At 40.9% G+C, this 27,852-nt stretch overlaps 1 protein-coding gene across 1 annotated transcript; it reads left to right on the top strand.

The window, feature by feature from the left end:
* Positions 1–27,852, top strand: RPP30 (ribonuclease P/MRP subunit p30). Its single transcript, XM_077779931.1, has 11 exons — positions 1–88; positions 1,503–1,558; positions 2,167–2,223; positions 2,625–2,699; positions 5,870–5,941; positions 12,004–12,093; positions 22,057–22,173; positions 22,760–22,789; positions 23,185–23,222; positions 23,593–23,672; positions 26,856–27,852. The coding sequence occupies exons 1-11, from the start codon at positions 7–9 to the stop codon at positions 26,963–26,965; spliced, it is 807 nt and encodes a 268-aa protein (XP_077636057.1). The 5' UTR covers positions 1–6; the 3' UTR covers positions 26,966–27,852.

Genomic DNA, 27,852 nt, shown 5'->3' with positions numbered 1-27,852 from the left:
TTCAGCATGGCGGTGTTCGCGGATTTGGACCTAAGAGCGGGTTCCGACTTGAAGGCGCTGCGTGGGCTGGTGGAGAACGCCGCTCACCGTGAGTCTCCCAGGCGCGGCCCGCGGTGCCTGCCCGGGCTTGCTGTCCCCACACCATCGGGCCACATTCGAGAGGGACCCGGGGGCCTGTCCTCGTCCAGGTCTCTTGGGATCTCTGGGATGTCCCTGGAAGCTGGTGCCCCCGCGGTGTTGCTCTGATGCCGGGCGCGGGAAACTTGAGAGCTGCTACCTAGTCCAGCTCCTTTCCCCCTGCGTGTTGAGGAAACTGCGGCTCTGAGAGGATGGGAGATTTGTATAGAGCCCCGTGGCTGATGGATGGCAAAAGCCAGGGCTGCCGAGTGTATAAATATGCTTCACCAGTGCTTTTAGTGTCACCACCACCACCCCCTTCCTGCCTCAAGGCAGTAGCACAGCAATTTGGGAAACAGGTGCTCAGGAAATGCTGTGGAGATTCAGAGAAGGGGGCTGGGACGTGAGGGTGACCTTGTTGGAATATTGTTATTAAAAATAAGGAGAGGAGGGTGGGGCGAAGGATGTATTAGGCGACTGGGAGGGAAGCAGCACGGCCAGGATGCTAGAATGTTACTCATATTTGAATCCAAGGGAGCAGAAGCCCTGAAAGATAAGACCCTGTTTTAATTATTGGAGTTAATCGTCACTGCTGCCTTCTTCCTTCCACTGTAAAGTATGAGGATAGACAGGTTTAAAAATAAAGAGGTTCTGTAAAGCCTATCAAATAATGAATGCTCAATAGCTATTTGAGAGGGGAAGGAAGGAAATTGGACAAACTGATGAGAGGGAGAACCACTCTTTTGGCATTAGTAAGCATTGTCTTTTAATATTAGTATCCTGTCATCCCCATTGGTATTTAAATAACTTGAAGATAGGAGTCATGATTTAGACATATTTTTGGTTGTCTGAATGTGGATAACAGTGCCACATTGAGACTGATAAAGTAAGGCCCTGGCCTCAGAGAGTTCCCAATCTATTGATGGTGGGCAGCTGGAAAGGGGAAGTGAGCAGTGGTGTGAGGGAGTAATTATTCTGTTTCTCCTTAGAAAAAGGGCCTCTGCATGAAGTAGAAGGGTAAAAAGCAAAGAAATGAGCGAGACAAAAAGCTATCACTTTATACATCACAGAGGTCAAACAGAGCCCTGCCTCTGTGCCTGTACCTGCTCTAAAACATCTCTGCTTATTATCTTAATTCTCATGACAGCCGTGTAAGATAAGTTCTGTTGTTAACAGCATTTGATAGTTAAAGACCCTGAAACTTGAGGTTGGATAACTTGTAAGTGGTAGTGCTTAGATTTGAAAGCAGGCAGTCTGACACCAGAGCCCATATGGGAGACCACTGTCCCTCTTGACCCCTAATCTTGACCTGAGTCAGGCTGAGCCTATGTGTACAGGAAAGAGGTTGTTACCTTTAACACGAATGTTCAGTTTTTTTTTTCCAGTGGGCTATTCAGTTGTTGCCATCAATCATGTTGTTGAATTTAAGGAAAAGAAACAGGTAAAGAATATTTTCTAAAGTTAATAATAACCAGCTTTTGCAATTGTTTTTGTTTATATTGGTAATATAGAAGCTACAGATGAGCAGATTTCTTAAATGCAAGCTCTTTTGCACTATCTTATTTTATATGTTAACAGTGGGAGAGTTGCAAAGTTTTCTTTCAAGTACAAGGGCATGGTAGAAGGATTCTGAAAGTTGAGTGGATGTCAATTAAGTAACTTGCAATGATTTTTAAAAATATATTGTTACTGACTAAATGGCAATTGTGGTATTTAGCCCTTTTTATTTTACTGGCTTGGACTCATTGCTAATTGATTTCCTTCTTAAACATGCTAGTAAATTTGTATATTTCCCTTTAGACCAGCAGCTGTACCTTATAGATTATTCCAGCCTAAAAACTATTTTTCATCCCTTTTATCCATTGATGTTCTCAGCTGCTTCTCTGCTCATCTGCTTTCTTCCTTTAAAAACAAAAACGAAAACGAAAACTTATTTAGTGTTTCTGGATGCCAGAAATTAACTTTTCTGAAAACCCCTTGTAAGCTTTCCATTGTGCTTCATTCCATTCACATGTAAAATCTAGGGTGACTGTTTATTGTTTGTTGTAGGAAATTGAAAAACCAGTAGCTGTGTCTGAACTCTTTACAACTTTGCCAGTTGTACAGGTGGGTATTTTGTTGTTTAAGAAGTATAATACCTGTTCAGACATGCCCAGTTTTACGTAGGGTTCTCTAACCTGCTTTGCTCCTTCCTTTACCTGTCTTTCTTTTCCATCAAGACTCAGCCCTTCCGTGAAGGATTGTCTTACTATCAAGTCAGTATTCCTTTATGATCTTCTTTCCTGAAGTCCTATAACCTTTAAAGAATCCCATTGTGTAGTTTAACATATATCTTTATTTCACTAATTATATTATAAATTCCTTGAGAAGAAAGACTAGGTTTTACTGATCGTCCCTATCCTTTATTGGTAGTGCCTTTTAATGACCACTTTCCACTGGTAAAGAAGAAAATCATTCATTTGTATTTTGAGCTTTTTTTTTTTTTGATAGAATGTTTTTGATTATAGGGAAAATCAAGACCGATTAAAGTTTTAACTAGACTGACAATTATCGTTTCGGATCCATCTCACTGCAATGTTTTGGTAAGCTAATTCTTCTTCTTTTTGGCCCTGTAAGTTGTATTGGTTGATGTTGAAAAGTGTTGGAACCCGGTCTTCACCTCACCCCCTCTGACATAGCCTGCCCTCCAGCGTGACACATGCCTGTTCCCCCTGTCCTCAGAATTCACAGAGCACAGCAGTCTCTTCTACTCTTGGCACATAACTAAAGGATCCTTGGACAACTGTTGTTCATTGAATTTATATAAACCAGACATAAGGTGGGTGCTAGGGATATTGCTGTGAATAATATAGACACAGTTGTTGAACTTAGGAAGTTTATAGTTTAATTGGCAAGACAGGCATTAAACAAATAATTAAAAACGTGAGAGATGTTTTAAAAAGGTGGAGGCAATAAATAGAGGATGCTCTGGGAGCGTGTAACAGGGGAGCCAACCTGAGGAAGTTGATATTCCAACTGGGGCCAGAAGACTCAGTAAGTGTTACATAGTGCTGAGCAGAAGAGAGAGTGTCCCCACAGCAGGATGTGCAGGTCCTGGATCCAAGGAGAACATGGTGTGTTCTTGGAAATGAAACAACACCGGTAGGGCTGAGCCTAGTGAGCTGGTTAACCTGAGATGAGGTTAGGGAGGTAGGTGTGGGGGAGCAGATGGAAGCCCTTGAAAGTTTTAAGTGAGGGAGTAGAATTTTGATGTTTTGCATTATAGGGAATGGATCAGAGGGGTTGAGGGGATTTGAGAGGCGCAGTGAGGGGGACAGGGGTTGACAGGATTTGGTGATTGACTGGACAGAGTGATGGGGTGGGGGGTGATTGACAGGATTTGATGGTTGATTGGATATAGAATAATGATCCCCAGGCATGGCCTAAGCACCCTTCTAGGTAGATGGTGGTACCCTTTCCTGAGAAGGGACATAGAAGGAGGAGCAGGTGTGAGGGCATCATATTTGGGACATTATTGTGAGGATTCCAGTAGAGCTGGTCGAATGCGCAGTTGGAAAAAGGTGTGTAGCCTTCGGAAGAGTGGCCTGATTAAAGATACTTATTTGGAAGTGGTCGCCCTATAGAGAACAAATGAAGTGATGGCCATGGATGAGAACCCCTGGTCCAAGTGCGATGTATCTAAAGAGAAGTTCTGGGGCACCTGGGTGGCTCAGTTGGTTAAGTGTGCAACTTTGACTCAGGTCATGATCTCATAGTTCGTGAGTTCAAGCCCTGCATCGGGCTCTGTGCTGACAGCTCAGAGCCTGGAGCCTGCTTGATTCTGTGTCTCCCTCTCTTTCTCTGCCCCTCCCTCACCCATGCTCTGTCTCTCTCAAGAATAAATAAACATTTAAAAAATTTAAAAAAAAAATAAAGAGAAATTCTAGGGCAGAGTCCTGAGGAACTTCAGCATTTAGTGGTGGAGCAGAGGAGGAGGAGCTAGGATTGGAGACTGAGGAGGGACTGTGAGAAATAGGAAGACGTGAGAAAAGTGAGAAGGGAAAGTGAGGACTGGTCAGCAGCATCCGCGGGCCCCCGCAGTCCAGCAGGAGAAAAGCTAAAGCATGTCTTGGATTTATTGGAGGGGAAGTTATTGGTTGCCTTGGCAAAAACCATCTCCATGGAAATGGTAGGGGAGTGAGGAAGTGCAGATGGCCTGTGATGCTGACTTTGCTTGAGAAACTGACTCTGCGGGGGAGCGGAAGGCGCAGGGAAGTCTGGAGAGAACCTGCTGTCTGGGTTAGGTGGGAGAGGGGAGCATGCCTGCCAATGGGAAGGATCTCATGAAGGAGAAAAAGCAAGATCTCTGAGAAAGTGAGTTTTATTGTGAGCCGGAATGGACTCCTTTGCCATAGAACAGGAGTTCTCAAGGAAAGGCTGGCCTCCTTTATAATAATTAGCATTGCTAATGAAATTATGGAAAGCTAAATTTGGGGATTTTATACAGCTGCACGGCAGGGTCCTGGTTTTTGAGGCCCAGGTAGGCATAAAGGAGCTGACTTTTGATGGGTCACAAACATGTTCATTTTCTCTTATTACCCTGAACATCCTGGTGGCCCCTTTTTGTCCCCTTTCCAATTGGGAGAGGCCAAGCAGAGGGCAAAGAATTTAGATCCAGACTTTCCTACAACCAGGAGCTGCCCTGTGTTGGCATGGGTGTGCCCAGCAGCCCTTCCCACCTGCTTCAGCTTCTCTTCAACCCTCCCCTCTCCTCCTCTGATTTTTAGAATGCCTTTTCTTTTTACAAACTAAGAAGTAAGCATTGTAAAGGTGCAAACAGGCAAAGAAAAAATATCACATATTATCCCCTCATTCAGAGACTGTGTTTGAATATACATTTGACCCTTGAATAGCACTGAGGTTGGGGGCACCAAGACCCCACCCCTACCCCACACAGTTAAAAATCCATGTATGACTTTTGACTAATAACACAAACAGTCGATTAACACACATTTTTGTATGCTATATGTATCACATGCCATATTCTTACAGTAAAGTAAGCTAGAGGAAAGGAAACGTTATCAAGAAAATCACAAGAAAGAGGAAATACCTTGATAAGACCGTAGTCTATTTATTGAAAAAAAATCCATGTGTAAGTGGACCTTGTGCAGTGCACACCTGTCCTGTGTTCAGGGGTCAGCTGCGTAGATTTCCAGCCTTTTCATGTACCTACACACACAGCTTAAGTTGGGGATTTTCGTTTCTGAGCAATAACTCTTTAACTGATATATTCCTCTCCTTCTGTCCTAGGACCATCAGGTGTTTTCTTGTGCATCTAGCATTTCAATTTCTGTTTAAGAGCATTCTCATTGTGAACCTAATGATATCACGCTTAGCATGTGTGTTTCTTGTGTCACAAAAAAGTGGTGCGTTCATTCGGGAGCAGAGGTACACCTGAAATGGTTTTGTATCCCCAGGGCCCTGCACACAATAGATGCTCACTGTCTGGCAGGCTCCTCCACTCCCTCGTAGGAGCAAGAGCTATCCAGTTTGATTCTTCTGTCTCTAGCACAGTTGGTAGGAAGGATAAGGATGGGTGGGATCTGAAATCTCATGTGTTTAGGCAGTCGTTTCTGTCAACATACAAAACAAAACAGAAATGGCACATAAGAAGTATCACGTGATTGAAATGTAAGTACAGCTAGGCCTCGAGTCAAAATTCCGTGTGTGTGCTCTTCGTTACTGTACAGTAACATTCTTTTTGTATCACCAGAGAGCAACGTCTTCAAGAGTCCGGCTGTATGATATCGTGGCAGTTTTTCCAAAGACAGAAAAACTTTTTCATGTAAGTAACAGAGAGTGAAAGAAAATAGGATTTGTTATTTTATGTACGAAGTCCGATGTTATGCTTTTGCAGGTGACCTGTTTCACTCCATCTGGAAACTTAAGGTTTTTCATTTATACTTGGAATTCTGGAATTTCACGAGAGGCTGCTTAGGTGGCATGTGGTTTTTTGTTTTGTCTTACTCATCTTGCTGGATACTTGATGGGCTCAGGTTGAAAAGGTCCCTCAGGCTTTTTTTCTGTTTCTTTTTCTCTGCTTCATTCACTTATCCATTCATCCATTTGAAACTGCTCTTAGGTAAATATTGGTCCGTCTCTTTCTAGCTCAGAAATCACTTCAGTTTCTGCCCTCCATACTGTTCACTGCTGCCGGTGAGGGAAGTAGGTGTGAAGTTCTACTATGGCATAAAAGAGCTCATCTCTGTGTTAGCTTTCTCCTTTGCATGTTCCGAGGTGTGGTCCGTATGCCAGCACGATTAGTCAGCCTTTAGTCTTCGAAATCCTTCAGAATCAACCATCTGCTCCTACTCTTCCCCTTCGTGTTCTGAGAGCCTTTATGAATTTAATTCCTTTTGTACTTTTAAAATTGCCATTTCTGTGACTTTTCAGGAGGGAAGGTTGTTAAACATGCATGGTCATTTTGTCAAATTGAGACCAAATACATTGAGTATTTTATTTTATTTTGTTTTATTTTTTTCACACTGGGCATTTTAAGTGATTACAGGAAAGAAAAAAAATCAACTGTAATATTTTTTTTCAGGAATATGTTTTACTGTGTGTAATATGTATAGCTATGTTCAGAAAGTTCTGAATGTTGTCTTCATCTGGATTCGAGAAAATAGCCATCAACCAAACCTATATCCACCAAATGGATATTGTAGGGAAAAAGAATGTACTGGTCTTTGACGTTTTAATTTTACATAGTTAATTTTTAAGCAAAATCTGTTTTAAAATTATAGAAGCTTTCCCTAAGTTTATCCAGTAGATGGAGCTGTTGACTAGGGAGGCTGATGTGTGATTGCATTCAGTTTTTAAGATAAGTTATCGGTTCTTAATTACTCATATTCACACAAAATGAATTAGCACAAATGAATGAAATAGCACAAATGATCTATGAATGCCTTTTTAAAAATTTGGTGACTCCCTTCATAAAATGCTCAATTACAGTAATTCTCAAGAATTTTGTTTCAGAAAAAGATGAGTTGGATCAAGTGGTTCTGTTTCCAGAGGTCCTGTGGAACTTTTAAAAATCAGACGAGGTCAGATCTCCCACTACTGGGGGTTCTGATCTAGTAGGTCTGGGGTTTTGAGTGTTCTTTTTTTCGGGTTCCGCAGAAGACTCATTCCCTAAGGAGGAAGCATGGGTGCCTCGAGTTTCATTAAATAGCAACTTAGTTTTGTTATTAAGTAACAGCAACTTAGTTATAATGTAGACTGAACGTTGGCTTTGTACCTCATTTTTTTTGTCCATTTGTTTGAGTTGATTCTGGAGCACACACGATTTTCATTTCCATAGTCATTTACTGGCGATTGGAGAGACAAAACACTTAAGAAAGACATACATTTATATATCCTTCCAAAACCTTCTATGTATTTATTATCTTTAACACAACAATCCTGGGAGTAAACTGGACAGATATATTTTATTATCCTCATTTTTTAGAACAGAAAGTTGAGATTTTAGGCTAAGTGATTTGCTGTAAATCTCAGGTAGTATGTAGTAGAGCCAGGACTTAGGGTTTTAGAGTACATTAAAATTTTATGTAGCCTTTTTATCCTACTACAGTTGATCCTTGAACAACATGGACTTGAACTGCACAGGTCCACTTTATGCAGTTTTTTAAATAAATACAGTGCAGTACTGTAAATGTATTTTCCTTATGATTTTCTTAACTTTGTTTTTGTCTAGCTTACTTTGTCATGAGAATAGTGTATCTAATACATAAAACATACGAACCTGTTAACTGGCTCTTGATGTTATCAGTAAGGCTTCTGGTCAGTAGTAGACTATTCGTAGTTAAGTTTTTGGAGAATCAAAAGTGGGAGGTTGACACCCCTAACCCTCACGTTTAAGGATCAGCTATCCTTGTTCTTCTCAGATTATTCAAAAGGGTGACTTCAAAGGCATGAACACATGCTTTATATTGTGAATAAAACTGTCAGAAGCACTCTGGGAGATGGATTAAAGCTATAAATAACATACAGGGTATTTGGAATTGACTCTACAGATATACTCAACAAGTGACATTGTGATGGGTTTTGAAATTGGAACATCTTCCTCTTCTCTGTCCAGATCTTACCCATTCATTAAGATACGGTTGAAGTTAGCATTCTCCCTGTTTTCCACAGAAAATCAATTTTGAAAAGACATTTTCTTTATTTAATCATAAAACAAGTATATATCATGGTCTGGAGTTGGGTCAGATGCAAGCACTTTGTTGCTTAACAGGTTGTATTCTATAAGTGATTTTATTTGTTTGGCTTTTAAGTTGATTAGAATTTAAACAAGCATCGTTGTAGATGTAATACTCTAAAACTAAGGTCTCTGAAATGAGTCATAAAAGCAAACACACGCACATATGTTAACAATTAGTAGTTTAAAACCTAACCACCTTAAATAGCATTGTTTCCATGGGAAATAACATGTGATTTTCCATTCTGAGTGTCTGGAAGATGTCTCATGGATAAACCCTCCCTCTCCATAGTTACCCCAGGGATAAGGCAGAGATGAAAGATTGTAAGGGGAGTCCATTAACCAAGGCTTCGTGGGATGGGAGATGGCAGTGGAATTTGGCAGACAGTGTTCTATAGAAGCTTCAGGAACTTTTGAGTTAATTATTCCCATTTGAGATTTAAAGTAACTGGAGGAGAGGTGAGGAGAAGTTACTTAGCGCAGTGGTCTCCAAAGTAGTCCAAAGTGATCTCCCTATCGATACTGCACCTTCATCCTCAGTACGTGTATGTTTATTTTTGTAGGAGTTGTTTGTATGTCCCATTATATCAGTATGATTTATGAAATAATGTATACACACAAAACAGATTTTAAGAGAGTAAAAAGTAAATGGAAATAGAAGTTCTGTTTTCTTCTTCCTTCCAAAATCCATGCCTTACCCTTTGAAGAGCAGTGTCGCAGACTCTGCTCTGAACACCTTGAGGAGAGGGAGTACTGTTTGAAGCAGTGCTCTCAAGCTTTAGTCTGACTCCACCAGCTTCAGAATTGACAGGGCTGGTTGTTAAAATGCAGGCTATTAGGCCCTACTTACTGAATTTATAACTGGGAGGAAGGCCTGATAATCTCCATTTTAAATAAATTCTTCAGGGGAGTTTATATACATATATGACATATATGTATATATATATGTATATAAACGTGCATGTAAGTGTGTATATACATACGTGTATATATGTATATATTTGTTTATGTATATATGTGTGTATGTATATGTGTGTGTGTGTATGTGTGTGTATACCTTCAGTTGAGAGCCACTGTTTATAGACATCTCTCTTTTCCCTGCGTAAGTCTGGCTCTCTCTTGCATGTTATTTGTCATAAAGCACCACCATGTGCTTGACACCCATGAAGGGGATCTGGGGTAGACTGAGTCCCTACCCTCCTGTTTCCCTTGTTGTATAGAATCAAAGGTAAATGTATCTATGAGTACTTGCAAACTCCTTGAATCCTTGTGGGAGTCCTTGGCCATAAAAAAGGTGAAGAACAGCTGATATGAATTCATAGGCAACTTGCCAAAACCACTATAATAAGGTTCTTAATTGCAAGTATTCCTTGACCATAATTGAATCTGATTTAATGATGTAGAAAGTATTTCATTGTAATGTGAAATTAGCGCTTATTTTATAGTTATCAAAATGTATCAGTTGAACATTTGTATTAACAGAAAAATAACAAAAGAATTCGGCCTGAGACATTTTACATTTGAGGGGTCAGAGGGAGCAAATGAACATTTATTATAATACATGTACTTACACTAACACAAGGGATATTTTTGAATTAGCTGCTGTTACATAAGAGGGGGGAAAGGAGCAATACATAAGTTAAAAAGTAGCCTAATTTAGCTTTATTGTGGGGAAGAATGCTTAACAGACTTTAAAAAAGTGAATCTGTTTCTAAATAAAAAATACTGATAATAAACTCAATACAGGGGGGTGTGCATTGAAACGTACACTTTCTTTCCTACCTAATAGTCTCTGTCCCTTGTGTCCAGAGGCAACCACAGCTAACAGCATTTGTGTATCTTAGAAATAGTTATTTATCTACTCCTTCCTTCCACTCCCTCCTTCCTTCCTTTTTAACACCATACTTCTTCCCCCGCATCTAACAGTGTATATACTTCCATAATATCAATTAGAGATTAGAATGAGGTCATTCTCTTGAAGGACTCAGCATATTCTAATGTTTACAGGGACTATAATTTAAACAATATAGAGGGATATTTAGTTGCATCTCTTATGATTGGTTTTACAGGGACTGTCCTTGTGCTCATATCCTCAAGCATCTGTAGGGCATGTGGCTATAGAATATATTTCTAGAGGGTCTCTATAGGGTGCATTCCTACAGGTGAAATTGCTGGTGTGTGTGTTTAAAATTTTACCTGTTGCTGAAATGCTTTTCAAGATCCCGTACTAATTTAAAGACCCTGTGCATGCCTGTTTATTCATTCCCTTGTTAGCAATGGATTGCTGAACTTTTTGATCTTTCCTATTCTGATAGTTTGAAAATGGTGACCAGAAGCCACACTTGTTTTATCTTCTGTTTGGAGCTTTTCATCCGTTCTTGTCACATTTTCAATGAGTCTTTTATGAGTCAGACAGCTGTAGCATTTGGGACGGGGCAGATTCCTCATGAGCCAAATGTTTCTGCCCGAACAGCATTACCTCCCAGGCTTGCTAAGTTACTGTGAGTGTCAGGCCACGCAGGCGCTGATCACTGCTTGCTTCCTAAAGCCCTGCAGTGGGGTCGGTCGGAATTCTGAAGAAAAAAGGCAAGGTGTGACATCCCTGTCATGGGTAGAAGGCCAAGCTGATCATAGGGGGGGACATTATCGTGGGCCCTTTACCCTCTTCCTTGCCCTGGCCTTCCCTCCGTCCGAGTCCCCGATGTCGGTTTGCCAGCATTGCCATCATGGCAGTCTGAGTTTGTTCATCAAGCCTACACGCACCAGCATTGTCAGCAAGGCTTATTTTTACTATGGTACAAAATAGGCAATTCTGTCTGTCACTGTAAATCGAGTAGTGGCAAGGTCAGAGCCAGGTCTGCATCTTCTAGCAGTGGTCTCGGCCTTAAACTCTTCTGTTCATAACCTTTCCCCTGCTTTATTTTGCTTCCCATTTATCCTGTTTTCCTTACCTACTTGTTTTATTTTGTATTTGGTAAGCCATTTCAAAGCCTTGGGAATAAATGCTGTGTATTGATCAGTAAGTAAGGGCAAAAATTAGAACAAAGGAAAGGGAAACTAAAAGTTGAAGAATGCATTCAGTATCATTTGATTTGTCACAGCTCTGCGTGGACCATTCGTGTAGACTGTTTCTGTTAGACTTTCAACAGGACGCATTGGGAGGGCACGTTAGTGTTCTTCCAGCTCCTCCGTAGACTGATAGGAGCCACAGGCTGGGCCAGTTCCTGGCACAGAAATAAATCTGTGGAATAAATGGGCCATGCCTGTATTCCTTTGGCCTATTTTTTTTTTCTTTTTCTTGGATTTCAGAACAACTCATTGCCTCTTTCTGGAACAATCTGAACTTACCTTCCAGAAACTGAGCCTCTCTTAGCAACCCATCCTTAGGTAGCAGACCTGGAGTTAGAGGGTGTCTAGGCTGTCTCTGGAAATGGCCCACGGACACATCACTGCTTCAGCTAGACTACAGCTACCCCGTCCAAACTAGGCATGAGGGAATGGCTAATCTCTGACGGACGGATTTCAACATAGAACCATTATGATGCCTCCAGAGTGAACCATGTCTGTCTATATTCCTTTAAATCAGGTGTGACCATATTTCTTAATGTGAACCAGTTTTTCGGCTTTACCTGTTTTTCTCCTCTTGACAGGTTGCTTGTACACATTTAGATGTGGATTTAGTCTGCATAACTGTAACAGAGAAACTACCATTTTACTTCAAAAGACCCCCTATTAATGTGGTAAGTGTCATACTTTCCATTCTGTACGTGAATCTGTAAAAACTTGCATTAACAAACTGGGAAAGGGGGAAAAGGAATTGATGTTCTTTAGAAGGAAAAAGCAAAGGCAGTTTAGAAAAGAGGATTTTGTTTTTGGAAGCTGACCAAAGGTAGAAAGGGAGCTTAAAAACTATCTAGTAAATTATTAAGATGTTTTTAAAAGGCTTTAGAAACCAAACTTTATGAAGGATATTTCTTTTTTTTTTTTTAATATTTTTTTATTTATTTCTAGGAGAGAGAGAGACAGCGTGAGCAGGGGAGGGTCAGAGAGAGAGGGAGTCACAGACTGAAACAGACTCCAGGCTCTGAGCTGGCAGTCAGCACAGAGCCCGACGCGGGGCTCGAACCCACGAACCGCGAGATCATGACCTAAGCGAAAGTCGGACGCTTAACCGACTAAGCCACCCAGGCGCCCCAATGAAGGATATTTCTTAAGAGGATAGCCATAATGACAGACACTTAGAGCCTGAACATGGAACATGAGGGGAAAGGGCAATTGAGAAAGAAGAGGTAGGGGAAAAAAATACATCGAGGGTTCCTGAGGCACCAGTGAGCTGGGACGGGTAGGAACAGAAAGAAGCAGGGTGTGGAAAGCCCAGTAGACAAAGTCCAGGCAAAATGAAAGTCTGCATGGAAGCCTGCTGGTTCGCACAGAAGCCTGGGTTACTTCTATAATCACCTGAGAGGACGGCCATGTACACAGGGAAGTGTGGGCCCTTCCCCTGCAGTAGAAGTTTTCTCATTACCTTTCTACCTAGCTTCTCCTGTTCTTCCCTGCCCTTTGTCTTCCGTCTGCCACACCTTCTTGTCCGTCTTCTCTCATCAGAAGGGCGGTAGTTCTCATGTCAGTAGCCGGCGGGTCAGCACGCTGCCGGCCATTTCTGTCCGCAGCCAGATCCTAGGGAAGGTGAGGACACTATTTTAGAATAGCAGCTTCCAGTCCTGTCTCCCAGTCTCCAGAACTACTCTTGAAGGAGAAAAAGGGTTCAACAGACCATCCAGATGACATGCCCAGTCCTGTCAGAATTGGAAAATTAAAAATTTATGCACTTTTTCAAGATCGATAACTCCCCTATTTTGTCTCTATAGAATCCCAGCTTCCTTAAGTTTTGTTTTGCTGTGGCCGCTGCCAGGGAATTGGCTCGATGCCAAGAATAGGGGGAGACAGTGAGAGGAGAACATTGATCTATGTGGTGTGCAAAAATTGAATCTGTGTGGAAAAATTTAAGTTGGCTTATGTTCTACCCCTAAAAATATGCTACTAAAAAACTTGAAAAGTACTCAGAATTTTGAAGTCATCTGTGTGAAGGGAAAACTATAAACCAGGGCTTCTTTTGATAAATACAGAGTGCTACTGAACATATAACAGTATTTATTAAGCTCAAATCATTGTTTCCCATGTTCTTACTAGTACTTACAAACAAGTAAGTAGATACTAAAAGAAAACCCCAAATCGTCACATTTTAGAGTTGGAGATCTATGTTGTTGAGCAGCTCGCTTATGAAATATGATAAAATGCAGGCCGGCAAGGAGACGCTGTGCAGCTCTTTAGTCAAGGGTTGGGACTGGTCTGGTCGATACCCTGTCACAGGAGTCTCTGATAGGCCCCAGCTACCTGTGGTAGAAGGCACGACCTAAAACAACTCCCAAGGTGATGGCAGTCTCGTTGGCCTCACCAGAGGTATTGTTCCTCTCCAGAGGTAGCAGTCTCTCTAGAAGTTTGCCAAGGCTTTATACCAGCTTCAACCCACCAGTCCAGTTTCTATGTGAATGGCACCCACTAGAGTTAGGCGATGCAGCCACTAGCAGTTGCTATTCAGCTTGCAACTGTTTTTACCATTCTCTTTGTCTTCATGAACAAGGAAGGCCATTTTCCAGAGGTCTTTGCCTGAGTAAACCTACACATGGTACTGTGTCCTTGGTTGGGAGGACAGAGTGGCATGTGATGGATTCTTTTTTTTTTTTTAATATTTTTTATTTATTTCTAGGAGAGAGAGAGAGAGACAGCGTGAGCAGGGGAGGGTCAGAGAGAGAGGGAGTCACAGACTGAAACAGGCTCCAGGCTCTGAGCTGGCAGTCAGCACAGAGCCCGACGCGGGGCCCGAACCCACGAACCGCGAGATCATGACCTAAGCAAAAGTCGGACGCTTAACCGACTAAGCCACCCAGGCGCCCCGGCATGTGATGGATTCTAAGGCCAGGTCCATGGGACAGAGAGCAGTGCACAGCACACAATTCCTCATGTCCCATAACAGTGGTAAGCTTCTTGGTGGCTGTTTTGGAAAAGGCTTTCAGTTGCTGCTGTTGTTGTTTTTTAAGTTTATTTATTTTGAGAGAGAGCACGTGTGCATGAGTCGGGGGAGGGACCTAGAAGGAGAGAGAGAATCCCATGCAGAGTCCACGTTTCCGGCACAGAGCCCCATTGCAGGGCTAGAACTCATGAGCTGTGAGATCATGACCTGAGGTGAAATCAAGAGTCACACACTCAACCAACTGAGCCACTCAGGCTCCCCTCAGTTGGTTTCTTTGGAATGTGCTCTACTGTTCAGCCCTGATGGTGAGCCTCTAGAGAGAACCAACTATGGGTGAGGCCTTTTTTAATCACCCTAATATCTTGCCTATAATGGATGCTTGCTAAAATTTGTCAGCGTAATGAATTTAGGTCTAATATATTCCTGAGGTGCAGCTTGCGGAACATGGACAGATCCTGCTTATCATCAGCCTTGAGCTGGTTGTCAGTATCTGGCAGGAAGCACAGGCCAGGCGGGAAGTGGGGCACTGGGGCAGCACAAAGCGGATGGTGCTGGGGACAGTGGCACTAGGACAGTCCACCGTCCAGTTCCATCTGTAAGTTCAGGAAAAGTGTTTGATGGATATTTTTGGCTAAATTCCCACATATTTCAGTTTGAGAATTCTGAAAAGTAAAAATTTGACAAGTGGAGAGGGATATGCAGTATTTAACATAGTGTCTGCTTTTTTAAAAAATCTGGTGTGAACATTTTACATATGTTGTTTAATAAAAACTAGATGATGGAGTGGAAGGAAAGGCTGTGCAAGATTATTTTTAGTCTTCATCTAGTGTAGAAGTAGGCTGTGGTGTGAATCGGTCAGGAAGCAGAAAAGTCCCTATTAATTTATTCACCACCCATTTTCCATTTGAAAGAGAAAGCTGGAAACACATGATGAGTGGTATCTAGCTTATTGTTCAGGGGGAATAAGTTGTATGGATGTGTATGTATTTGTGTCTAATCACATCTATTCTAGATGTGGAGCCATGTGCTTACATCAGAATATGGAGATATGTTCACCATGAATGTATGGAACGTGTGGTCAATGTGGGTTAACGGTTAAGTCTTAAGACTTGATCCTTGCATACTTCTTTGGACTTGAGAGTAAACTTGTCTTTGGCCACGAGAAGTTGATAGGTTAGCTTTTATAAGGATCACTTTATGTGGCATAGATCTTAATTTGGGTAGGATTTGTACCATTTTCTTTTGTGGTGGTGAAAAGCAGGAGCATTAAGATATTTTATTCGTTAGTCCTTTACCTAGAGGCTTTAAGCCATGTGACAGTTATCAGCTCAAAAGCTTGGGATGCTAGTTTAGAGGGTACAAGTTTTCTGTTATAAGAAGAGTAAGTTCTGAGGATCTAATATACTTAGGTGACTATAGTTCATAATATTGGTGTTGTGCACTTGAAAGTTGTTGAGAATAGATCCTAAGCATTCTCACCAAGAAAAAAAAATTGACTGTGTTAACTATGTCAATTGATGGACGTACAAATTACATGGATCTTGGTAACCATTCCACAATGTATATGTCTATCAAATTATTGCATCATATACTTTAAATATGTACACTTCTATTATCAGCTATTCCTCAATAAAGTCAGAAGAAGAAGGCGGTTGGGATTATGAAGGAGGGGCTAGAGCAGCACACCAGAGCCCTCCATTTGTACAACTTACAGCTCACAACCCCTCGGTTGTCTTCACCATGTGCTTAGGGCACCATGATATCAATTATGTAATTTCCTCTGAAATCTACAAACCTCTTCTGGAGTCTAGGTAACTTGTATGGGAATCACAACTTTACCATGTGATAGCTGGCTTTCAAAACAATTGAAATCAGCTCCTCTTGGACAATCAGATGACTTCTAATTACTTGTGCTTTAGGCACTCTCTCATCTGCTCTAGCCCAATAGCTGTAGGGTGGGTAGATTTTGATCACCTCTATTCAGATAAGGAATTGAGACTCAGGTAGTATGTGGCTCTTCTCTCAAAAGTTGACTTGGGAATTGTATTCAGCTCTGATTCTAAATCTGCTATCATTTCCCGCTGGGAAATGCTATTTAAAATTACAGCAGAGCTCTTTGTTAAGCATGGAATAATTTCATATTTCAAAATGTGATCTTAAGGAATTCGGGTTTTGAGGATAATTTTTTTTAAGCAGTGCATATCTTTAGCTTCGCTTTGATTTTCCCCTGCCCCCAGTGTTATTGCCATTCAACAATGACTTCAAGTCTCTGGAGTTATTTCAGTGCTTGTATGTGTTCTACTCTCTGATGTTTTCCTCTCAGCACTTCCTTTAACTGTAATCCATTTCTGTCTTCACGGTCCCATTAGTCCACACTGAGAAATGTCCAGTAAACGGTGTCTGAAGCAGTGAAGTTGTTCCAGGAATCATGCCATATATACTTGAGTGAGAGCGCTCTCTACACTTTCTTTTTTGTCACACATATTGTGAACCTAACTGTGTTGAGTGCTTTATTGATCCAGTGCTTCCCCCAGTGCTAGCCAACCTGCGGGTTTCAAAAATTTTTGCGTGGCATAAAAACCAGAAAGAATGTTAAAAGACCAATGACAGAGTGGTGAAAATATTTTCATTTATATCAGAGACAAAAGGTTAATCTCTCTAATATATAAAGAGCCCCTTGAAAAAATGAGAAGCTAAGAAAGCCAGATGAACAATCCTGTTTCTAAAATGGATTAAGAATATGAAAAAGACATTTCACAGGAAAGGAAATAACAGATGGCTCTCAAACATGAAAGATACTTCAATTCATCGTAATAGGAAAAACTCACATTAAAATCACCTAACTGGCATGCTCCCAGAGGTTTGATGATACATTGTGTCATAAGGTTGAGGGAAAGCAGGCATTCTCATGCATTGCTTCAAAAAGTGTAAATTGAAGCGATCACTATTGGGAAGTGGGTAATTTGGCAATAACCATCAAAATCTCAAATGCTTTGCATTATGACCTTGTGTATTAGTTTCCAGGGCTGCCACAACAAAGTATCACAAACTGGGTGGCTTAAAACAACAGAAATTTATTGTCTCACGCTTCTGGAGGCTAGGGGTCTGAAATTAAGGTGTCATTAGGATCGTGCTCCCCTGAAACCCATAGGTGAACCCTTCTCTCCCTCTTCCTGGCTTCTGGTGGCTTGCTGGCCACCTCTGGCATTCCTTGGCTTGCAGCTGCGTTGCTACAGTCTCTGCCTTTGTCCTCACAGTGTGTTCTCCCTATGGTCATCATTTTGTGGGACACCAGTCATTGCATTAGGGGCCCACCGTACACCAGTGACCTCATCTTAACCAATTACATCTGCAACAGTGCTGTTTCCAAATAAGGGCACATTCTGAGGTATGGAGGGTTAGGACTTCAACATACCTTTGTGGGGGTGGAGGGTGTGTGCGGCACAATTCAACTCGTAATACCCAGCAATTCCACTTTAGTGCTTATTCTACAAATATATTGAAACATCCCAGAGTCTATCAGTAGAGGTTTGTTTAATTACATGCCATACCTCTACCATGAAATACTATGCAGCTATAAAACAGAGCTCAAGTTATGAGCTAACATGGAAAACCCTTTGAGTGAGAACAAGAATGTGTTAGGCCACCTTCTGATTAAGAAGAAAGATAACATAGTCATATTTGCTTATATTTGTATGAATACACTGTGGAAGAAGACTCAAATTAATAGAAATTATGGGAGGTAGGGATGGGACAGATGGGAGCAGAGGTCTAAGTAAGACTTTATATTGCTTTCTTTTTTTTTTTTAAATGTTTGTTTTTGAAAGAATGTGAGCAGGGGAGGGGCTGAGAGAGAGGGAGACACCATTTCTGAAGTAGGTTCTGCGCTGACAGTAGAGAGCCCGATATGGGGTTCAAACTCATGAACCATGAGATCATGACCTGAGCTGAAGTTGGATGCTTAATCCACTGAGCCACCCAGGTGTCCCTTTATACTGCTTTCTAATGTTACTTTCATTTGTGAATTATGTGAACAAATGATCTGTCTTAAATAATGACACACCAAAAGGGCGTTGAATGGTTTTGAATTCAATAAAGCATTTTTATGAAATTAACAGAGAATCTGTATATTGTCCTAGTAATCAACTACCTATTTATTTTCTGTCATCTTAAGCTTTGCTTATTCTTGAAATTTTACCACCAGTATTTCTTGATTCAAGTATCACACACCTGCCTTTGGTTTGTAGTGTCATTATGACTGTTATTTTTCATTAGTAAAGAAATCTGATCATCTGCCTATTCCAGAACCTTGGTCAGAGATACGAACAAAAGCTGATCAGGCAGGCAATGTCATTCTTTATAAAAGAGGCTGTTAGGAACAATCATTTATTTGATGAGTGTAAGGCAATTTACATTAGAATGGTCTTAGAAGCAGGCCCAGGTAATGAGTCTGTATTTTATCTATCTAAAAATTTAAAATGCGGTAGTGTTATGAAAGAAATATTCACAGCCTTCAACAGTGCATTATGATTTCTGTCTCAGACTTTTAGCTATTTAAAAGTGAACTTGATTAATGTACTAAGAGCAAAGTCAACTTTTTTCTTAGAAACTAATTAAGCTGATAATTGTCACTTTTCTTCCTCCCACCCCCCAAAAGAGGAGTTTTTAATTTTGATCTTATCCCCAGAGGGGACTAAAATTTTAGATACAGTTAGGAATACTTTATGATCTGGTCACCCAGTTGTGTGTATCATCCACATCTTTTATTTCCCCTCTTCTCCATTCTACTACATTGTGTTTTAATTCAGCAAATAGAAGGATGAAGAAAAGTGTCGGTTTCCTTGGCTAACTAGTAGTTCAGGTAAGAGAAGTAACCAATGGGATTGTTGGGAATCTGGCTAAAGGAAGTGTTTTGGTTTATCCGCTGAATAATTAGGCAAGCTCACCCTGGTTCCTTTTAATATGAATAATCCATAGTGAACAGCATTATCATATAACCTCTTTTCTGTAAGCTGCTGTTTACTCAGAATATAAATATATTAAACATGTTTTGTATAAAAGGCAGTTGTGTTTTACGCAGTATCATGACACCTGCTCTCAAGAAGTGTACAAGACGGACAGGAAGAACGAGGAGTCCATTTAACTATGGCACAAAGACTATAACACACATCATTCCTGGAAATAACACAAGCCCAGGGATTAGAAGTGGGGGAAAAGCTGTCAGAAAAGGGGAGAAGGGAAGGTTGTAGTATGGAAAATAGCATGTAAATTTTAACTAATATCAAGTATGTAAGGAAGTCTAAAATAAAATCTCCGAGTCTTCAGGCAGGAGGTAAGTTAAGGGAAGAGAAGATTAGGGGATGGGAGAAAGGCAGTCTCTGTTCAGGGAGAGAAAGTAGGAGCCTTCCATGTACACCTGAATTAAATCAAGGTGAGCTGCCGGTTGTGTAGAAGACAGGTTTTTCCGTTCCCTGTGAACAACAGGAGTAGACCTCCAGCGGCCCCAGCAGACCACTCCCAGCTCATCCTCTGGGTGATAGAAATTCATTTGCCAGGAACAGACTTGGACTGTATTGTGGGGTTTATGCCTGCTGTCCTTCCTTTGTTCATTCAGAAGACTGCTGCAACCAAGTGGCTTTGCCATTGCCCATGTTAGCATCCTTCAGTACTTCCCACTGCTCAGATGAGTCCTGTCTCCAGTCCTAAGGACCTGTGCACGTGGCCCTTCTCATCGTCCTTAGCGTCCACTCCCACCATAGGGGCCCCCTCACTCTTCCCCAGCCCACAACCCCTCTCAGTGCTCCCATATTCCCTCTAACCCCAGAGCCTCTCCATGTATTCCTCCCTCTGCAAATGCTCCTTTCAGGGCACCTGGGTGGCTCAGTCAGTTGAGCGTCTGACTTTGGCTCAGGTCATGATTTCACAGTTCACGGGTTCAAGCCCCATGTCGGGCTCTGAGCCCCTGGAGCTTCAAATTCTGTGTCTCCCTCTCTTTCTGTCCCTCCCCTGCTCGGGCTCTGTCTCTGAAAAATAAATAAACATTAAAAAAAAATTTTTAAAAAAAGGAAATGTTCCTTTCTCTACTAGTTCCTCAATTCCTTCTTCACCCACTCCTAAACTTCTCCTTGATTGCACTTCTCAGAGTTGAGGTTTTGTGTTTTTGTGTAATATTTGATAGTCCCCCCACTAAACTATAAGCTCTGAAAAGGGAGGAGCCATATCAGCTTTTGCTCACCATTCCCACACGGTGGTTGGCATAACACATCTGTTGTGAGTGGATGAAGATAACTTACTTGCTCTTCAGAGAAGAGAACAGTGTAGTGGTGGATTTCAATCCTGTTTCCACCCCTTCCAGGCTATTTTCTTACCTGTGGATGCCTATCTATTAAGAATGCCTTGGGGCGCCTGGGTGGCTCAGTTGGTTAAGCATCCGACTTTGGCTCAGGTCATGATCTCAGGTTCGTGGGTTTGAGCCCTGTGTCGGGCTCTGTGCTGACAGCTAGCTCAGAGCCTGGAGCCTGCTTTGGATTCTATGTCTCCCTCTCCCTGACCCTCCCCTGCTCACACTGTTTCTCTCTCTCTCAGAAATAAATTTTTAAAAACATTAAAAAAAGAATTAAAAAAAAAAGAATGCCTTAAGTAGGAAAGAAGTTTCTTTTTCTCACATAAGAGGCCAAGCTTGCCTGGTGAGCTGGACAAAATGGTCAAGAGCTCAGGTTTCTTCCACCTTTTTGGGGGGGCATCCATGAGCCCAGCCCAAACTCAGGGACTCTATTAGTAAATAAAGAAAAAAGGGAGAATAAAAACAAAACGTGAGGGAGAACAGATATTGGGGATAGTTAGCAGTCTGTGTCACAAGGCCTGATAAAGGTGTCATAAAGGTTAAATATATGCATAAGACTCTTAGCACGGTGCCTGGCACATACTACTTCCTTCATTCAATTTATGTAGTAATTGATTTACCTGAGAGGTCTTCCCACCCCTGTTCTTTGAGCTTTTTTTCAGCTCTTCATTTCTTTGTCTCTTCATTCTTGGGTCAAATTACTTTTTTTTTTTTTTTGGTTTTACTATATTTGCAAATAGTTTATTTACCCTAAGTATGGGGGACATATCTCCATTTCCCTTGTACTAATTCATGGAGGAATAGCCCATCTGCTATCCCCCAGGGCTTTGCTGTCTATAGCCTCCCCGGGATTCCTATTCATATAAAGTCAGCTTTTCCACAGCCAAGATAAACTGTTGATTGAACAGAGCCACACACCTACCTTCTCCTGTGGATGGTGCCATTGGGGCGTAAATCCGCCTTTGTTTAAGGTTGTACCTTGACATGCAGGAGGTGGGTGGTGGGGTTGAGGAGATGAGGGAGAATCTTAGTGAAAAAATATTTTTTAATGTTTTATTTATTTCTGAGAGAGAGAGAGGCAGCGTGAGCAGGGGAGGGTCAGAGAGAGAGAGGGAGACCCAGAACCTGAAACAGGCTCCAGGTTTTGAGCTAGCTGTCAGCACAGAGCCCGATGCGGAGCTCGAACCCATGAACCGTGAGATCATGACTTGAGCTGAAGTCAGATGCCTAACTGACTGAGCCACCCAGGCGCCCCATAATCTTAGTGAAAATAAAGTAGGACCGTGTGTTTTTATCCTGGACGGTTTATTTTCTTTATTTCTTGTGCAGGCAATTGACCGAGGTGTGGGTTTTGAACTTGTCTATAGCCCAGCCATCAAAGATTCCACAATGAGAAGGTATACAATTTCCAATGCCCTCAATTTGATGCAGGTCTGCAAAGGAAAGGTATGGTTCCACAATCTTAGGATGTTTTTCAAATCTAGCAGTTAATTTTTACTAATACACTAGAATTGTTTAACTAATTCCTTTTCCCTAAAGCAGTAAGTTCTTGAGGCCCAGAAACAAATTCTCCCATGTCACTGAGCCCTGCAAATTTTTTAAGGGAAAGAAAAATATCAAAGGAAGAATAATATGGGGTGGGGTGGGGAGATGATTTAAAACCCTTTATCTTCCAATAAGGAATTTGCAATTTACCTACTGTGAAAAAAATGGTCTGGATAACAATTGTTTGTCATCAGTGAATTGAATTAAGATTATGTGACCTTTTCAACTAGTTTTTTAAACGAATTTATCTTTTCTCAGATCTGGTGGGAAGGCTTATTCTATTTCTTGTCATATATAGGCTGCTGTTGATCATAAGGTCTTTCATTCTTTGACCCTGATTCTTTACCTTATCTTTGAAAGAGGTTGGTATTTGTAGAGCCTTAAAATGTTGTAAAGTGATTACTGGTTATTTGTATTAGAAGACTTCATTTTTTTTTTTTTTACATCTATGTAAGATGAATAATATTGATCACTTTCTGTTTTGTAGAATGTAATTATATCCAGTGCTGCAGAAAAGGTAAGTTTGCAATTGAGTGCTTTGTTTTCACTTTTCAAGTTAAAAAAAAAACTTTGAAAAGGGAAATTTAAAATAGTCATGAAATGAATCCTTATTGCATATTTTCATTTTGAACTGCATTTGCTTGTTATAATTGCTAAAGAGTAAAATGTATCCCCATTCCTTTGGGCTGTAGTTTTTGTTTTTATGAAATTTTGTCTTTATGCCATTCTAAAAGCTTTCAAGTATCTTTTAGAAACTTTTAGCAACTTAAGAAAACCATCAAAATTATAAGAACTGAAATTTATGCAGTTGATTATTTTTAGATACTTAGGCATCCTGTTGATTTACTGCAGATGAAATCATTGAAATGTTATGAATAACTTCTCTCCTATTTTTTGTTCATTTTATTTTAGCCGTTAGAAATAAGAGGCCCATACGACGTGGCGAACTTGTATCCTTTTCTGAATTAGAAATTGAAGTGTTCTTTTAGGAAATTTGAAATTTGATATGCTTGTAATAGCACATCAAATTTAACAAAATTATTTTTTAACCTTTTACCCTAAGGTTATCAATTAACAGCTTCAAAAACAAGTAACATCAGGCCGTAGAGAGCTTCATCCTTTTGTTTTCTGGGTCGAGGGTGAAGTAGAAAAAGGGGAACGAGGGACTCTTAAAGCTTAGACGCCTGTTCCGTTCAGGCCAAGAGCTGCTGTCTGAGATCTCTCGCGGTGTGAGCAGGTTGGGCTGGCCTTGGCAGTTTTATTTCTGTTGTCTCCTGTCTTTGGCTGCCGCTGGGTTGAAAGCTTTAACGGCCCCGCCAGAGGGTTGCTGTTCGGGCTGTCCGAGAGTGATGCCAGGGCAGCCGTGTCCACCAACTGCCGAGCGGCGCTTCTACATGGAGGTGAGCAGGTTCTTCCGATAAACACACCAGATGGGCATTTTAGGAGCCAGTCTTTGTTATCAGACAGCGGAGTTCTGTTTCCTTTACTGTCCTGCTCTGTAGACTTCCTTGAGGGTCACCACCGCTCAGCCTGTTTTGACTATCCGGCAACACTTTCCGCCCTTCCCTTCGGGCTTTACTCTGTGTGATCCGTGGAATGAATATAGCCTGCATTACAAAAATGAGTACTGAATGTGCCTTTCAAGCCCTGTCTACATTTTGATAGGCTTCTAGTCTAGGCTTTCTCCCTGCCTCCTCTCCAGAGGGGCATGCTTCCCCTGCCGAAAATCACCATTTTTGAGAACCGAAACATGAAAAATTGATGTTAAGCCATTTATTAAGAACCCAGAACAGCAGATACATTTAAAAAACCCAACTAACAAACTCAAATAGTCATTTTTCACGTGTATTACAACTCGTGATTCTTTTTCTCATTTTTTGTTTACATGCTCACCTATGTGCACACTGTATGCTTTTTACTCACGTTTCGTTTACGTATATCTCCCTCCTCACCTTAATGCCACTACTTGAAGCCACTGAACTTCTTGTTCATCAGATGATAAAAATTAAACCATGAGTATTTGATATGCCAAGACTTTGGAAAATGAAAGTGAGGTTTTATTAAAAGAAAAAAAAAATACACACTTTGGATCTGCTGTCCTATCTCCATTCTATGATGCTTAGCACCAGCTGCAGTGGTCACGAGGCAGTTTACTGGATACCACTTAGATGAATTTTAACCTTCAGAAATAGGTTGCTACACATAGATGAGGTTATGTGGCATATGAATAGGTGAGTTATTGAGGCCTGTGTTGTGTCTAGATTTTAATGGTCTGATCTCCACTTGGGAGAGCTGGGTACTGTATTGACTTACCATGAACTAGATGATTTTCCTTCTGTTTTCAACATTTTTAGTTTGAGATTGTTATTAGCCTAGACTCCGTCACATAAGCTCTGGGATTGGCCAAATTAATTAGGACTTCATCAAGATTTTCTTGAAATTAGGGAACAGTTGGTTCATGCTTTCGTTGTTCTGCCATTATTTTTGTCTGTTTTAAGTGAACATAAGGAATTCTTGAGATTTTGGATAACAATTGGTGTTCCAAAATAGATTGAACAAGAAAGGGAGACTAATAAGAACATATAAAGGGGAAAATATGAAGTTCTTCCTTTGACTTTAAAAAACTCAACTGTTCAACATAGGACATATATAAAGCTACACTTTTCTAGAAGCTAAACTAAAGGAAGCCTTATGGACTTTACGGTAGCATTATTGTTCACCCTAGTGACAGTCCCAGTGTATGCCCGTTGTCCCTGCAGAATTAACAACATGTCTAGAGGATGCAGTATGGTTACTCAGGTGTTAGTTGACATTGAGATTAGTATTAGATTGTGGTGTGGTGGGTTCCTAAGATTGCTAATTCAGCCTCAGGTTACACGAGAAGAAATAAAAGAATCTGAAGCAAGGGGATTCAAGATTACCCTCTGCATTGATGAGATCTCAGCTGGCATGTGTATCATCCCGAGTGCCACATATCAGAAGGGCAGCAGTGCACAGGAGCCCTTCCAGAAGATGGCCAATAGGTTCTTAAAGGGCTTGGAAACCTGCTCATGAGGGAAAGTGATGAAAGCAGTGCTGGAATGGATACCTGGAAAACAGAAGACTTAGGACACATAGTAGCTGCCATTCAATGTCAGAAGGCTTGTTATGGGGAATCAGAATTAGATGGGTCCTGTGGGGTTCCAGAAACCGGTGAATAGCTACTCTAAGGAGGTTGTACAGAAGGGACAGGGGAAGTGGGCATTTTAATGACCTTGACAGTTCTATCCCTTTTATAAATTCAAATGTTTTAAATAACTGGCAAAGATCTAGGAGACCTGGTAAATTAATCCTGATAAATGAGAAGGTAATGCTTGCTTAACTCTTGAGAATTAACTTTTATTACTTCAAGCAAGAAATAATTCTTAACTAAATTTATGTTCATGAAGTTATTTTGATTCCACCTTCTTTGCTGCTAATGGATCTCTCTCCTCCCTAGTCCTTCCTTATTTCATCATGATTAAATTTGGATCTTTGTTTTCATGGCACTATAGTTCTTTGCAAGCTACCTCTCCTGCCCTGCTTCCCCCTATTTTTTTTCACACTCCTCCTTCACACCAGCTTATTGTTCCCTAAACATACTAGGTTCTTCTTACTTCTCTCTCCGTGCTTTTGCAAAGAAATCCTTTCCTCTTTCTCTTTTCCTTTCCTTTCCTTTCCTCTTATTTCTTTTTTGGATTCCTAGTGTTGTTTCTGTTACAATACCTTCCTGATTGATCCAGGCAGCTGCATCTTCTTACGGGCACCTCTATTCCTGTTACATTTGCCCAGAATGTGCTTATCTCAGTGTGTGGTAGAAAGAGGCACTAAGTAGGCATCTCAGTACCCTTTGTAGATGACATAGTGCCTGGCCCCATAGTACATTTTTAGCCGAAACTGAACAGATTTAAGTTGAACTCTGCTGCCAGCCTGACCTAACATCTCCTAATTCTCATTCTTTGTCTGTTGTCACCAATATATGAGAGATTGAGAAATGCATGAATTTGATTTTCTTCATTCACTCAACAAGTAGTTATTGAACACCTGTTAGATAACAGGCATTGCTGGGTGTTTCACAGTACAATATGATTGATTCTTCAGAGGTACACTGATGACCTAGTGAGGGACCCAGATGTGGTATATGCTTGTAAAATGAAGTGAGCACACATAATCACAATGGGAATGACAACAGTTGACCGTTGACCTCGTGGTCTGGTCTGGATTCATTTTCCTCCCATACATAAAGTGTCCGCCACACCAAGGTCTGTGACTTGGGTCCTGGCTACATAAGATGCCAGGGACACATTAAAGAGAACCTGCCCTGCAGTTTTATCCTTGAGTAATCCCTTCAAAATGAATTAGATGTAAATAATATACTGATGTTTATCTACATTGTGGGGAGAAGGTAGTAACAGTGGATGGCATCAGAATCCATAGCTGTTCATTCTGGTTTTATCATTTACAAATACTGTTAAGTCAAAGTAACATGGTGAAACTTGTTAAACCACCTGTTTTTCACTCATGTCTTAACTCTAAGCACTATGGTTTCCCTGTTTGTTTTACAGAAACTAGAAAAACTGCTTTTGGAATTATTTCCACAGTGAAGAAAGCTCGGCCCTCAGAAGCAGATGATGATTCTCTTCCAGCTTGCAAGAAAGCCAAGTGTGAGGGCTGAAAAGAATCTCCCAGTCCTTGTTGGCACCCCCTCCTCTCTTTGGTAGTCCATCAGCCACGACAGAAATAAAAGCTTTGTATGCTTTGCTGTTTTCATTCGGAGCTAGGAATCAGTAGTCTATAAAAACAGTTTTATATTCAAGCTATTAAAATAACAAAACTTAGTGAAGTAGTAAAAAGGAAGACTGCCAGCTTAATGAATTTCGATATACTTTAAGAGGAAAACAGAGACTGGTTAATTTATTATTTGTATTAAGTAATAAAACAGGTATAATTAAGATGCTACAATATTTCGGGGCACTTAGGTGGTTCAGTCTGTTGGGCGTCCGACTTTGGCCCGGGTCATGATCTTATGGTTTGTGAGATCAGGCCCTGTGCCGATGCTCAGAGCCTGGAGCCTGCCTCGGATTCTGTGTTTTTGTCCTCTCCCGCCCCCCCCGCCCCCCACCAAAAACAAACATAAAAAAAATTTTTTTAAGATGTTCTGAATATTTCAAAACTCTTTAAAAATGTTTCTTCATTTAAAAGTGTATGTTTTGCTGCTTTAGATGATATACATGGCTTATTATTTTTCAGTCGTACTAAAAAAGTGATTATTTTGAGGCCTATTAAGTAAGACATGCTAAGGGGTTGGCTTTTAGTCCATCTATTCTTGTTGTAAGCCTTTCTTTCATTATATTCATCAAGTCAGAGTTCTTTAAAAGAAATTTCCATAAAAGTTGTGGAAGGAGAACGTGCATGTAAAATCACCCTTGGCCTCTTCCTTTGCTGGTTCTTACCTCCATGATGTTCTTGAAATAGAATTCCCTCCTTTGAGTTGAAAGTTCCTGAAAACCTAATATTGATTTTCCTAATAGCAGTATTAAAAATATCTAGCCATTGTATTCA

The sequence above is a fragment of the Crocuta crocuta genome, unplaced genomic scaffold (assembly GCF_008692635.1).
Source record: "Crocuta crocuta isolate KB4526 unplaced genomic scaffold, BGI_CrCroc_1.0 scaffold170, whole genome shotgun sequence".
NCBI lineage: Eukaryota > Metazoa > Chordata > Mammalia > Carnivora > Hyaenidae > Crocuta > Crocuta crocuta.
This window is presented reverse-complemented; position numbering and strand designations above follow the sequence as displayed.